At 38.0% G+C, this 14,931-nt stretch overlaps 2 protein-coding genes across 2 annotated transcripts in view; one reads left to right on the top strand and one right to left on the bottom strand.

Annotated features, from left to right (window-relative positions):
- The window catches only part of myom2b (myomesin 2b), a 35,045-nt gene extending 29,554 nt beyond the window's left edge, over nt 1–5,491 (bottom strand). The window contains exons 1-3 of the mRNA XM_069693666.1: nt 5,386–5,491; nt 2,831–2,934; nt 213–270 (exon numbers count right to left, since the gene is read on the bottom strand). Of these exons, the coding sequence (XP_069549767.1) occupies nt 213–270; nt 2,831–2,913 (141 nt within the window). The 5' untranslated portion in view covers nt 2,914–2,934; nt 5,386–5,491. The remainder of the gene's footprint in view (nt 1–212; nt 271–2,830; nt 2,935–5,385) is intronic.
- Nucleotides 5,492–7,867: 2,376 nt separating this feature from the next.
- rnaset2 (ribonuclease T2) lies at nt 7,868–14,463 on the top strand. Its single transcript, XM_069693665.1, has 10 exons — nt 7,868–8,034; nt 9,140–9,220; nt 9,370–9,424; nt 11,050–11,099; nt 11,434–11,491; nt 11,849–11,913; nt 12,377–12,490; nt 12,731–12,776; nt 12,877–12,951; nt 13,138–14,463. The coding sequence occupies exons 2-10, from the start codon at nt 9,147–9,149 to the stop codon at nt 13,330–13,332; spliced, it is 732 nt and encodes a 243-aa protein (XP_069549766.1). The 5' UTR covers nt 7,868–8,034; nt 9,140–9,146; the 3' UTR covers nt 13,333–14,463.
- The last annotated feature ends 468 nt before the right edge of the window (nt 14,464–14,931 follow it).

The raw sequence follows: 14,931 nt of genomic DNA, 5'->3' as shown, positions 1-14,931 counted from the left end.
AAATAGGGATATGAAGTCATATTAAACAATTGAATGATGTACAGTATACTTCTTTGTCACACACTTCTCCATATCGCCTTAACACAACCTTAACCGGAGTATACCATATTATAATATAATAATCCAACTCGCCTGAATACTTGATAATAACTTTTAGTTTTCATTCAGAGTTAATATGCAACACTGGGTAAAAAGAATGAATTGTTTCTTACCACTTGCTGGATGCGAGCTTGTGTTTTGTGCTCATATCGTTCTTCCATCGCCTCAGAGCTAAAGACAAACAGTAAGTTAGTTTGACTTACAGATTAGGGAAAGAGAGTTCTACCTTTAAGATGAAAATTGAGTAAATTCTTATATAATACTGTGAGACTATGGATAACTGGTTACAAATATTAAAGATGTCATTATTTCCCTACGAATGGGTGCATCCATGCTGATATACCATTTACAGTAACCACAGCTAGCGCCACAGCAATAACTTTGTCAAAAATGTCTGATGTTATTGAGGACACATAGTGCACATTGACAGCAGTTATCTGTGCCTGCCCGTCCAAGAAACAAAAGAAGAAAGCCCCAAAGGAGCTTTAGTGTGGTGCTGTGTGTAAGTTTGTTTTGTCTCTCAGATATGTGTGACAGGCTGAATCCAGTCTTGAATCAGTGCATTACAGAGCTTGCAATTATATTTTACTTGTTACCTTTCCGTTTAGATAGCTATGAAAATGCTTTTCAGCTGAAAAATGTAAGTTATATATTACAACCTATATGAGCAAAGATGGAGGTCTCCAGCAAGCTCTGCAGGAGTACTCGTTAATCTCTTCTGAGAAGTTCGCTAAAATTGGTAATTAACAGTAAAGTCAGTACTGATCAATCAGTGCTGAAACCAAATCCAGCTTTCAGGATCATAAACTGCTGTACCCCAACTGAGCATCAAAAACACTTAAAAAGTGGCACTCTGATGAGTGTACAAGTTGTGCCTGTAGTTGATATATGTGTGTAGTTACAGATTTTTCTCAAAGGTTTTATTTTCTTTCCAACAGGCTTAAAAGCTTAAGGGAGTGAAGCCCTGTGCTTTTCACCTCTTCCAGGATAGTAATGTAAGACAAAACAGTATGAACCAAATGTATTTAAAGAATGCAGGACAGAAAAACCAGGCATCCCTGACTGAACCTGACCTCACACAGCAGGCTATCAAGACACACTCACCTATGACCTCTCTGTGAGGGGAGAAGAGACAACAACCTTAAAGAAAGTTTTCTCTGCGTGCTCACAGCTGACATAAGAGAGCATTGAGCACCACACTGAGAAGTTGTTGTTTTTTTTTTTTTTTTTTTAAGAACAGGATTTCACCTTGCTTCTCAACATCTGTTTAAGTTGGTCGTCTGAGCTTGTGCCCTCTGGAGAGTTTGTGTCATTGAGGGCCATGCTGTGTATGAGACAACTGTAATTTATTCCATATTTCTTAACTTACAATTAAATATCTGTTGCTTTTGTAACTTTTAACTACTTCAGGACAACAACTGGTCTCCATTTGGAGTACCATTTTTGTCAGGAGCCTTGTGGCTGAGCTGGAGATTATCAGCAGGAGATACAGAGCTAGCAGTAGGAAGCTCTGAGTCTGTGTCTTTCATCACTATTGTCCAAAAAGCCTTCAGGCCAGAAGTAAGTTCACCACTGGCACCAGAAGTGCCCTACAGACCAGAAAGTGATCTGCTACTGTGATGAGGCTAGGGCAGGAGAAGCTTTGCATAATTTTAAGAGAGGGAGACGAGGTTGTCCTTCATTACCAAAAGTAATGCCTTGGTTTTTGTGTTTTGAGTGGATGGCAGGTTGGGGTATGAAAACAACAGACTGAAATGTTGTGGGTTGTCTCTTATTGGCAAAACAAGCAAAATGCAAATTTTAGTGATCTTCTACAGCGGAAAGTGCATAAACCTATGTGAAAACAATAGCCTACATGTGTTTGGTCACCTAGGTAGCAAAGAAGGGCATACTTGAAGCTGAATATAATGATGTCATCTCCCTTTAGTTGTACAAATGTTCCTGAAATTGTTCTCATCTGTAGGAAAGTCATCATTTTGTGCATACAATAGTCAATACAATTATTCAGGCCACAAAATAAAATATATGGAAACCAGTTAGGAAAGATGCTCCATATGAGTAGCATTGCCACTACTACATTAAAATTGTTAGTGAACACTTTGTTAAACGTATAAAGTAGTCCTCATTCTCTACTGGATGGGTGCATATCATCAAAAATATTAAAAAAAAAAAAAAAAAAAAAAAAGCAAGACTGAGTGAGCAACAGTAAGAGTAAGACTAGAGAAAAGAATAAGATTAATATGGTAAGTAAAGAATGAAACACAGCAGCCTGAGTACCTCTTGTTACTCCTTTTAAATCACACACACTCATAAAAACACACACACTGATAGTGTTGGACAACAATTTTCAGAATATATGCGCCAGTTTTCTACAGTTAAGTTTAGGGATACTCCCTGTACTTTATAGAATCACAAAGAAAAAGAGAATAAAATGAGTAAGGCCAATCCAATTTTGGCAACATTTAAAATTTTAACTGGTACATCAAAACCTTCCTGAATGTTCAGACAGACTCTTTATCACGAGGGAAATACTACCTTGTCGAAACCCTTTTCAAATTTATCTTGGCCATCTCAGTGTTAGTTTGGTCTGGAAGTAAGTCTGAAGTAAGCCATTTATATGACTGTATTAGCAGGTTTAGTTGGAGGAAAGCTTACTGCTGTTAAAATATTACAATTAGTATTGATATTAGGACTACCTACATGAATGCTTTAATTATAGTGTCTCCTGTACCTGCTGTATTCGTTTACCACATATTTGCTCTGTTTGTGGTGGTATTCATGGTTGTAATTTCCACGTTTCAGCCACACTGACATGATGACACTGTAGATACTGACCTGTTGGACCAGCAACACACAAGCACACAGACTCACATGGTAACAAAGTATCGTAGGTCATCACTTACAAGTCTGACCATAAACATCAACACAGACTAACAGGGCTACCAACCCTAAGGGATCGTTGAAGACAGTCCTGAAATCAGATGCAGTCTAATGACGAGGGGAAGAGATTGTTGTTGAACAATGTTTAGAGTATATTAATGACAACAATGTGTGGCAAAAATAATCAGCATTATTTTAGTATTCACTCGCCGCTGCCAAAAGAAAAAAGAAAAAAAGCCCTCCTGGAATTTGGACACATGGAATTGGAAACACTTTCACACATCCAAACACAAACACAGCATCCTGGCAGCTCCAGGACTGACAAGGTGACACTAATGATTTAATGACACCAGCAACACACACACAGAAAAAAAAGGCAGGGACATCAACTATTGTTGGACAAGTAATTGATACGAACAATAACTGACAATGCAGCTGCACCAAAGATTGCCCCGACAATTTGACAGGTCTAAATTCAGCACCAGCATTCATAGCATGTTTATTTAGCAGTGGTGGACTGTAAATATTGATATTTTGTCAACAAATTAAGTGAATGAAACAATACAAATTTAAACAGAAACAGATAGAAATGAACAAATGTTCTCACTGAAATTTAAAAGAAGAAGGAGAAACACACACACACACACACACACACACACACACACACACACACACACACACACACACACACACACACACACACACACACACACACATACATGTGTCCGATGACAGCTGAGCTTCCTCAGATGTGTCATCAAAGACACATTATTTGGTTTGCTCACTGCTGTATGGCAGCAGTCTAATGAAAACCTCCAATATTAACAAACTGAATTACTCAGCAACTGTATAAGTCTTCCATTGGAGCTTCTCACCAGTCAATCATTTGTCAATTTGCTGCATATTGAAATGACTTAAAACTGTATTTTACTTTTAGCCAATGCCAGCATTCTCAAATGAGTTATACTCTTTTTGCATCCCAAAGTACAGATACCAAAGCAGGATAATTTTGTCTTACATCATGCACATACAGTGGAGGATAACTGTCTTACATCACCTCATAGTCCTCAGAGACCAGAAATAAGCTCAGATGAAACTTGACGCTACCCCCCCTGCCCAACTTAACCCTGAAAGCTATTGAGATGTGCTGCACAGGCAGAGATATTCCTATTTCCACAGCTTTGATATACTCTTGTCAGAGTCAATGTCACTATTACTATCACCAAACTCATGCTTAACTCACTTATAATGCCCCAAAACTGTCAATCAATGAAAGCATTATGCCCCAACCCCTGGCCTCTAACCTCAGACCCCTCAAGTCAATAATAACAGTTAAATGCCCATTGCTCTGTTATATGTTTGAGTTTGTGCCCTTTCATATTCCATATATTTTCCCCTGAAAAGGTTGCACTATGAAAAAGCCAAAAGTTGATTTACTGGTCACAGAAAATGTTCTTCACCCTACTTAACAATCAGCCAACCAGCCTGTCTGACACTGCTGTTGAGCTACACTGCTAAAATCACTCAAGTCTTACTTCAGCTGTGTGAGGTATCTAATTTTAATTATGTAGCATCTTCTAGACATAACAAGAATAAAATATCAAAACAACAGACATGGGAAGGTGGTGTGTTTCCAAATTAAAGAAGCATCAAATTCAACTGCCCTCAGGAAAGTGGTCATTGCAGGCAGGTCATATTATTCCCATCAGTCCCATGCCTCACTGCCTCTGTCACTCCGGCAGCCTGCCAAATGACACCCGAGCCGCTCCATCTTTAACAGTAAACCTCTTAAATTCTCAGCCATAACTGTACAAATCTCTGAAATTCTGCAGCTTGATCCTAATGTTTTTTTCTATTCAGATACAAAAACTTCCTACACATTAACAAGTGGCAATGGTATCACAGTGGAATAAAAATGGCTGTTTTTTTTTTTTGTAACATGACAACACATTTAAAAATCCTATAACTTTACACAAATATTAAATCAACCAAGTGTCTTTGCCAACTCTAACTGTGTGTCCGTGCTATATTTTGATCAATGGGTGTTACTATGATAAACACACAGAGAGCTGCTGTCTAGATCTCTCTTCCCAGACAAAACAAATGACTAATTAATGCGTGGCCAACAGAGGGTTAAAAAGAGCCCTATGTTGGCCACTCACTTATTGTAATTGAATCACCACACATCTTTAATAATTCTTGTGTGATGTCTTTCATCACTTTAAGTATCATTAGCTCTGGCTAAGGAACATGAATCATCTCTTGGCTGTGCCCTAATCTGCTCTCTATCTCTCCATCACACTGACCCCACCTGATACACTTCGGTTTAAAACAAATATTGAGTAAAAGGCTGAGGCTACAGAGGAGATAAGACTAGAAAACAGAACTCAAAATGAAATTTCTTACCCCTTGAGATTTCCTTTGCAGTGACTTTGGTTGTCAGCCTGAATCCACAGGGAGTCAGCCTAAACCAAGTACCAGGCCAACAAAACCACCACCCGTCTCCAACCGTCCCCCACCTGCCTCTCCCCGAGGCCTTATAAGGAGAGAGAGCTGCCTATATATAACCGGTATCCTTCAAGACTCGTGGCCACTAGTAACAGTGAACTATTTGATTAACAAGGTTTATTCATTACAGTTTTAGTGGAAGCCTTGTCAGCCCAACTGCTAGTTTCTGGCATGTGATAGCACTCGCTAAACAACTGCTTATTCAAGTATACCCGCTGACCCACACAATGCAGAGAATTTGAACATGACGATGTTATGGGTGGGCAATACCACACATTTGCTCGCAGCATTTTTAGCTGCTCAGAATAGGCAGCAGTAGGGTGAGCTTTCTCAAGTAGCACTTTAACAGTCAGCTGCTCACTTTAATGTCCTCCATACCACAATGGCATGGTTACTGAATAACAAAACATATTTCAAACAGCATTTCAGAGCTCATACAACATGCACCTTAAAACTCTCAAACTCAGTTTTGAGTTTGGTGTCGCAATAGCTTCATATATCTTGTACTACATCTATCTGCACAGCCGACACTGAAGACCCTCACTAAGGGCTTTCTCCATGTACATTTAGAAACGTCTTGAGACACTGTGTCGCATGCTGAACTTTGGCCATGGCCTATTTATAACAGTAGCTGCAGTTACAGTTTGACTATTCCTGACACAGTGGAGGAGCTGTGAAACCCATTACACATCTGAGACATAATCATATGAGGGGACAACATGGAGTTACATTTGAGAGAAGGAAAGACAGACAGATTGGCAGGGTGGTGAATCGGGGAGGAGTGTGTGATGTGTGAGTGATCTAGATGAACAGAAGAGTGTGAAAGAAGGCAACCAAGCTACATGAGCAAGATTATTTCCAAATAATGTCATGTATGCATTACATTTTTTTAATCATTTTGAAATATAAAGTACATTCAAAGCATGAGGTTAGCTTTTTTTCTTTACGTTAGCATCTTCAAATGCCCCCAAAACTGTCAATCAAGCAGACAGTGAACCAGCCCTAACCTTTGCCCTCTAACCTCTGAAGTCAGTAATAACAGTTGTATTCCCATTTGATTTATCTGCTTGTGCAGTAGAATGTTGAGGAAGTTGATGTTAAGTTAATTTTCTGGAGATAAAAAGATGCGAGAGGGATGCGTCAGCAGGGCAAACTACTGCATTCAAAACAATATAGACACAGGACACAGTTAACTTTTTCAGTTCTGGTTCATTATTCCTTAATAATGCTTGATTGTCCTACATAAAATAAAGGTTTAGAAACTTCATTTAGTTCATGTAGGAGTCACTGTACTACTGTGCACCGTTGGAAACTCTGATTTCGTTTTTTCTGTTTGGCCTTGTTCATGTGTGGTAAAACACAGGACTGATCCACTGCTACAAAAGGAGCCCTCTGTTGGTCTAGCCAACGCTCAGAGATTATTTTAGTTCATTATGGTGCTGGCAAACAGTGAGACAGGACAACATGTGAGTGAAGGTATGACCAATCTCTGTTTATACCAATTGGTTATTATATAATCTAGACTTTTTCAGGCAACACTTTTTGATATTCAGTCCCTGGAACGGAGCAAGATTAATTATTATTTCATTTTTACTCTCCTGACACTCTTAATTTTACTTGTTGGACGATAATGAACCATTATTTAAAAGGAGTCTCTGGGCAATTCATACATTTAATATGTCAGGCACGTCCAATCGGCTTTGAGTTATGAATGGGTAGCGCAGATAATTTCACAAAGTGAAAAATCTCACTGAATGTTTTACTTCAAGTAAAGAAAAGGTTGCAATGTTCACTGTTTCTGTTAAAGGCCATTTAGAGTACAGCAGTCTCCATTTTGATCTTGTAAACACACCTCACAAATTTTCCAAAGCCTGATGCCTCAGCACTTAAGCTGTTCATCAGGTATATGTTCCTCCATATCATCATCAAAAAAAAAAAAAAAAGTGTTCATTAGAATACATTTCTGTAATAAATCTGACCTTCCTTTCAAATCTTAGTTAAAACATGGCCTGTGTGGTGGTGTTTAATTATTTGTCTTCAATATAGCTCAGTGTCTCAGGTTGTAATAGTTAGTGAATAGTAAAGCTGCAACAGTTCCACAAAGAAACTTCTTGTGTAACATTAAACAAATTCTGGCAAGTCTTAAAAGTATTAAAACTTACACAGATTGTGTAGTACAGTATACTGCAGCGCAAGCTGTCTTGAAAGGGACAATGGAATAATGTTAAATCGGCGAACGTGATTTCGAAATAGCCAACAGTTTCTCTGAAAGACTTCAGGACAGGGAGCAGCCGGCGGGTGCCTGGTCATAAATGAAGCCACCCGTTCTCCCACGTGATGACGTATGATGTGCGGCGCTCACGATTGGCTGAGCCAACAAGCAGGTAGTGAAGCGGCTGCAGCACATAAACAACAGGCCGTTCCCTTTTCTCTTTTTTATTGTCTGCTGTATTAGTGCTTTAACCCAGTTACGTTGTCTAAACCAGAAGCTGCTCGCCGTTTGTGTAACAACTTTGAGTCTTTGCTCCCAACATTTCCGGCATTAAGGTAGGCCATTTTAAACGTCACGTTTTTGTTCAAACCATCTGTTGGTTCACTTTTAAGTTAGTTTAATATGTGCTTGACCGACCAGGACCGATCAGACTTAACATCTCTGTTAGTTCCACTCGCATACAAGTTATTTCATCCCGCTTATTATGTTGACTTGTTATTGTTGGACATCGGCTATTTCTTTCCAGCATGACTATGAACTGTTGAAACTGAAAATGTTGTACAGTATTGCGAAAAACATGTCTTCATCGGAGTGGGGACTGTTTCATCATTTGAATTGTCTTCTCCGTCACAAATGAGTTAACTTACTGTTGACTAAACCAGCTCAGGTGAGATGTTTTCTAATTAGAGATTTCAACTGCATTTCCCGATAGGCCTTTTTTTTTTCTTTTCTTTTTTTTATTATAAAGGGGAAGATTTTTTTTTTTTGTTGACTTCATAATTATGTTGTCACGGCATCTTCGTGACCACTTACTTCCTCTGGTTAAAGTCACTACCTGTTTTTCTACTTCTGTGCCTGTGCGAGTTCCTGTGTTCTTGGTCAATAATCTTCTTCTTTTTGGAACATATAGTTTCATCAAATTGCACCATCACAGAAATGTATTCTTCACAGAGACACGTCTTTACTGGGTGGATACTCTAGACTAGAGCTGTCACAATCATGATCTGTTACTTGACAAGTTATGTGTTATGTGTCAATGGTTATGAACTATTTAAATGTCATTTTCTGTTCATTTATGCCGCTGTTACAGTATAAGCCGTTGGAAAAAAGATGTTGTTTCAACGTTCAAGATTGATGTCCAATGGACGTCCATGGGGGACTTTGAAAAGAAGTTTGAAAAAAAGACGTCTTTTCGACATTGAACATGGACATCTTTAGAGGAAGTTTAAAAAGACGCTGAAACAAGATGTCTTAACCATGTTCAACATTGACGTCAAACTGACATCCACGGTGGACGTTAAAAATGTTCTTTCAACGTTCAAGATTGACGTCAAACGTCAATGGGGGACATTGGAAAGACCTCTTTTTTTTTTCTAATGTTCACTACTGACTTCTGCATTGAAGATGTTATTTATTGACTCATCTATTTTCTTGTTTTAGGTCAGTCATGAGGTTGTTGTCCTCTCCCTTTTTGGTCTGCCTAACAGCAGCACTGTCCTCTGCATTTCTGATTTCACCGCCGTAAGTACAGAACAATAATAGACACATAGGATATATGCAATAGTTAATAGTATTCAACATAGAGTTCTCTAGATAATTGTGTGTCATTGTCATTTTATGTAAAAAAAAAAAAAAAGACAACTCCATTCATAAATGTGTTATTATTTCAGCCACATGTGGACCAAACTGATCCTGACCCACCATTGGCCAACCACCTTCTGTTCTGTGAGTTTCTTTCTGTCTTAAGTGACTGATTTATTGTATTTTACCATTTTGACCTTTTTGAATATACCTTTGGGCTTTTTCAGAGAATACAATTACAGTGGAAAAGAACAGTTGTAATGAATAAAATCAGTGATTGCCTTTGCTTGAATAGCACAGAAGCACATGTTATTAATAACACGTATTCCTTTCTTACTATCGGAGAGGACCATGTGAAATTCTTTGGACAAGATCCAGATTTGCTTCTATATATTCTCTTATTCCTTCATTTGTAGGGCGATAAGATATTTGAAACCTTCCTTACTCCAAATTATTTATTTAAATAATGTGCTACTCAAGTCCCTGGTACCATCAATAGTTAGATTAATATTAAATGTCCACAAGAACATTTGTCTTCATTTCATCATGATAAACATCTACACTGTCAGCTGCCTGTCACTGATTAGTAGGGTTTTGGTTATCATGTCGAAGGCCTCATCTTTTACTTTGAGGATCCTTAAGTATATTTCCCTTTGGTCCATTCTTAACACATCACTGTCTTTCCAAAGTATTTGATTTATGCCTGGTTAGGTCCAATACTACACCATTAACCAAAGCTGGCTAGTCATGGATTAAAAAGGTTTTCTGTACATTTGAAAATGGGAATGCAGGCGCTTATTGTTAAGGGTTAGTTTAGCACGCGGGTGGATCAAAAAGTCCAGAGATTGTCCCATGTTCTGCATAGAGAAGCTTTAACCTTCGTAGTAAGTACTTCAGTTTTGTCGCTTCATCACAACGAGCACCTGCGTTACACGTGCTTTTGTTATTGTTAGACAACATGTTCATCCAATTTAAGAGCCCCAGAACGTTACCTATACACTTCATTACTGACTGAAGACGTAATCCTTAAATGTTCTTGAGTCGTGAGGCCGGCTGTGTGCCAACAAGTCTGGTCTGATTGGGCAACATTCGGGTCGACGTTACAAGAGTGTACAGTTTCCATAAGCTTCAACAGCACTTTTTCTCAGGGGCTTTCTGATGGCTCAGACCTTTGAGTGCTATGTGGCTGTAAATCACAGGCCTGATTGCGTTGGAAGAATAGGTTTGATTTGACCACATTGAGGATAGAATGGGAAGTTCTTTGTTAGTTTGGGTTTTTATTAGCGTTTTCTCAGGGTGTCATTTCCCTCAAGTTGTTTCTGTTTCCAAGGTGACCCTCAGTGACCTAAGTGGGTCGGACAAAATAATAAACATCCAGTAGTATAACACAACCTTATAACTTTAAAGAGGATATGGCTTATCACATGACTGCTGTCTTTGACTGCATTAGTTTTAGATAGGTGTACTTAATAAACTGGCAACTGTGTGTATATGTAACTCTTCAAAGGCACAAATCTTCTCAATTTCTTCTTTACAGTGTGAAATTCCTTAGTGTATAATGGAAGAATTTTATTTTTGGTAGATGACACTAAAAAGACAAATATGCAACACATACTTTAGCTTCAACGTGATTGGGGTGTTCATTTGGGTGCACACACTAAACCATCGCTAATTAAAACCTTTAAAAAAAAAATGCTTTGTATTATTTTGTGGGTTTTTTTTTCATTCAAAAGGAATTTTATTTAAAGTAAAAAATGTGTAATTTTCAGATGGAACACTGTCATCCCAACATTAGCTACTGGACATTACATGGACTCTGGTAAGTGTGAGTGTATGCGTGTGGTTTCTAATCAGTTTAATGTGTATATTTTTATTTGTCAGTACAGAAAATGTTTAGCACTTTAGAAAACTGTCTGCAAGTAAATGTACTATCTGAGAACTTGCGTTACAACAACATACTGTGTCAAATATATTCAGTGGAAGAAGGAAAATCCAGCTCAGAACTGTGAAAATGACGACAGGAATGTATTACCTTCTTGTCACTATTTAGGGAACTGTGGCGAAACAGCTCCTCATTGTCACTTTGTTAAGATACCAGTTTTAACTCATTCTTATTTTCTCTGAGTAAATTGTGAATCTTTGCTTTTTTTCAGGCCAGATAAAGGGATTGACTGCAATTCATCATGGCATTTCAACTTTTCCGAAATAGAGGTATAACACTGTTCACACTGAGTGTCTTTTATAATTAGGTGTAAAACTCATAAAGGTGACTGTCTTAAATATATCGATTTATTGAAGTGGAACTTAAACTAGACACCAATTTGCATCAATGAGATGAGGCATGTAGCCGGGTGGAAAGGACGCAAGAAGTGCTTTCTTTTTCAGATTAACGAGAGGAAAAGCTCTTTTCAACTTCAGGCAAACAAAACTAAAACAGACAAATGTGGCGTAAACAAACTTTGAGACGGTGAACACATATTGTCTACATCCCTTTCTCCAGCTGTTGTACAGTAAACCATCCAGTGACAGATAAAACCAACTTTTTGTTGCGTGTGTTTGTGCTTTCAGGATTTGCGACCAGACATGGTGAAGAGTTGGCCTGACTTGCGTAACTCCTCCTCCGCTGGATTCTGGTATGTCTGTTCTATCAAGCTCTCCGATAAATGTTTTTAAGTTGGTTGTTTTTTTACTTTTATGTACTGTAGTACTACCGTATACCACTACCACTTTTTTTCTTCCTTGACTGCAGCTGCATGTGGTTCTCTGTTAAGTCAATGCATCCTCAGATGGAATTGGATATGTAAATTATGCATATTGATCATAAGGAACTACTACATTACTGTAGAATAGTACCGATTGTGGTATTGAACAGCTCTGACATTTGTACGAGCGTATAGATGTATGCAGGGCTCCAGACTAAGTTTGTACATTGATGGTGCACCGTACTTTTTCATTTACGTGTCCCAGCACATAATTTAGGTGCAGCCAAAATCAAGATACAATCGGTCTTCATATATTGCAGTGTATCCGGGACTTAAATTTGGATATAAAATAGTAAAACGTATTGCCACTTTTCCTGTCCGTCTCTTTCAACAGGAAGTACGAGTGGCACAAACATGGTACGTGTGCAGCCAAAGCCGATTCTCTGAACAGTCAACACAAATACTTCAGCAAGGCACTGGAACTGTACCATAAATTGGATTTGGACAGGTACAGAATACTATTCACACTCACACATATGCACACACCTCTTTCCTCAGAAACGATGTCTCCTCGTCTAGTTCTTAGTATGGACCGAACGTTCCTGATTAAACTGTTAACTCTCCGTGTGTTTGCCATCCACAGTCTAGTTCATGAAATGTCTTTCATGTTGTTGTTTTTTTAAGTTACTCTGGATAAAGACATGAACATTTTACAGTCTCCAATGACAATCTGTGTTTGTTGTTGTAGCATCCTGAAGAAGTTTGACATCACCCCTTCTGAAAAATACTACACTGTAAGTTTATTTTATATTTGTATAGTCAAAGTATTATGCTTCATTATAATGACGGTCACAACTATTGCCTCACATCGTCGCCCATTTGTCTCGTTTGTAGCTTTCTCAGATTGAGGGAGTGATCGAGAACTTCTACCGCGTCAAACCTAAAATCCAATGTGCCCATCCATCAAAGGTAAAAACCTAAATTTATTTAAATAATTAAATCTTAATTATATATTTTTTTTGTCTGCGTTTTGCGCGGTCCTACTTTACAAAAATTCAGGTTCATTTTTTTTCTGTCAGGTATAGCTGTTTTTAAGATGCACTTCAAATGTTGACTGACAAGTCTGTTAAATTGTATGTTTTGTGTTTTTGAAAGAATGCTGGTGTCCAGACTTTGGGGCAGATTGAGATTTGTTTCCACTCTGACTTCACCCTCCTGGACTGTGAGAAACATGCAACCTTGAAAACCTTTTCTAAGGGAGGCTGGGACAATCTCATGGGTGTTGACAAGTCATCTGGGTTCAGTGTGTGTGACCCCGATACGCCAGTTTATTACCCTCCTCCTCCATAAAATGCATTATTGCTTAAATGTAAGAGAACACTACACCCCTTCTTTTACATACAGATACACTGTGTACAAATGTCCTGTAATTTAGCATACAGATGCACACACAAAAACTATTGATTTGATTTTTCTCAATCTTTGCAATAATCATGGCTTTATTGATCATGATAATGTATGCAAAAACAACATCAATCATTCTTGGACTTCGTGAAAATTCTGGCTGTGCTAAGTACTTTGAAATACTTTTTTTTTTTTATATATATCCTGCAAAAACCAGAACACACACATACACATACATACATACACACACACACACACACACACACACACACACACACACACACACACACACACACACACACACACACACACACACACACACACATACTGCACTGTGACATAGTGCTTTATTGAATGATGTCCCTTCTTTGCTCTTACTGTTTGTTTTTTTTCCAAGACACAAGAGGGGGGGCATCATGGTAATTTCAGGTTGAGGTAGGCAGGCAGTTTATGTACTGTACTGTTAATGTAGCTTCATTACTACTGCTGGATGTATGTTATACTATATTTGTGTGCTTATGTGCCACCAGTTTTTTATTGTTGTTGATTTTGTTTTTGTTTTTTGGATCAATGGCCATCATTTCTAGCTCTCTTCTGATATTTCACAGGTACGCGCCAGAATTTAATGTTTCTTGGTTAGGTCTTTGTTTCTATAAATGTAGTAAATGGTGTTTACAGAAAATAATTAAGTCACTTCAAGGAGATATAAAAGTATTAGTCTAGAAATGAGGAAAATACAACGCCGTCAAAGTCTACCTGAACAACACATTACTTAAGATGTCACAACACAAATTCAAAACATGACATTTTTGCTGGTCTTGGGTCTGTACAGATAAAATACTTTGGCAAATGTTTTGATTAACACTAATCACGCCATCACTGATTTCTATAATGATGTATTCCTATTGGTGCCTTTTGACTATGGCTATTTTTGTGCACAGATGTATTCATTCATTTTAAAGCTTAATTGTTTTTGTAATTATATCTAGTCGGCCAATGCCGTGGTGTGAAATTACTGCAAAAAATATGCATACTGTCATTTTTTTAATGTCAATAAAACATTCAATTTCTAGTCAATCTTCCATATTGTCATTATGTAACATGTAATATTGACGAAGTGTGCCCCTTTGCATTTTTTATATATGTAATTGACAGTGAATTCAGTCCACATAAAACGAGCTTGGTGACGACATATAGAGGACGATCTGCCACAAAATAATGTGAATGTTTTTTTTTTGTCTCAATATTAGTTTATCCATGTACTATAATGTAACAGTGCTGTATTCCAGCCTGGCTGTCCTTCTGTCTGTCCATATCTACTCGGTGTGTATAAATATTAATGTTGTGATCTCCTTACAGAGCCTTAATCCTACCGGGACAAAGACACCAGTCCATAATCCTGAATCTCCTCCCACAACACAGCACAGCAGATTGAGTAAACACATCTGATTACATTTTTAATAGTGCTAAAATGCCCTGAAACTATGTGCCAGTTATATCCAAACTGGAACAAATCCTGTCAAACACATGAAAACAAGCAGTGCG

Source organism: Brachyistius frenatus, unplaced genomic scaffold (assembly GCF_029030835.1).
Source record: "Brachyistius frenatus isolate BFR_SWC_R1_liver_20210118 unplaced genomic scaffold, ASM2903083v1 Contig_15, whole genome shotgun sequence".
In the NCBI taxonomy this organism is placed as follows: Eukaryota; Metazoa; Chordata; class Actinopteri; family Embiotocidae; genus Brachyistius; species Brachyistius frenatus.
The sequence above is the reverse complement of the archived record's forward strand: the minus strand, read 5'-3'. Positions and strand labels throughout refer to the sequence as shown.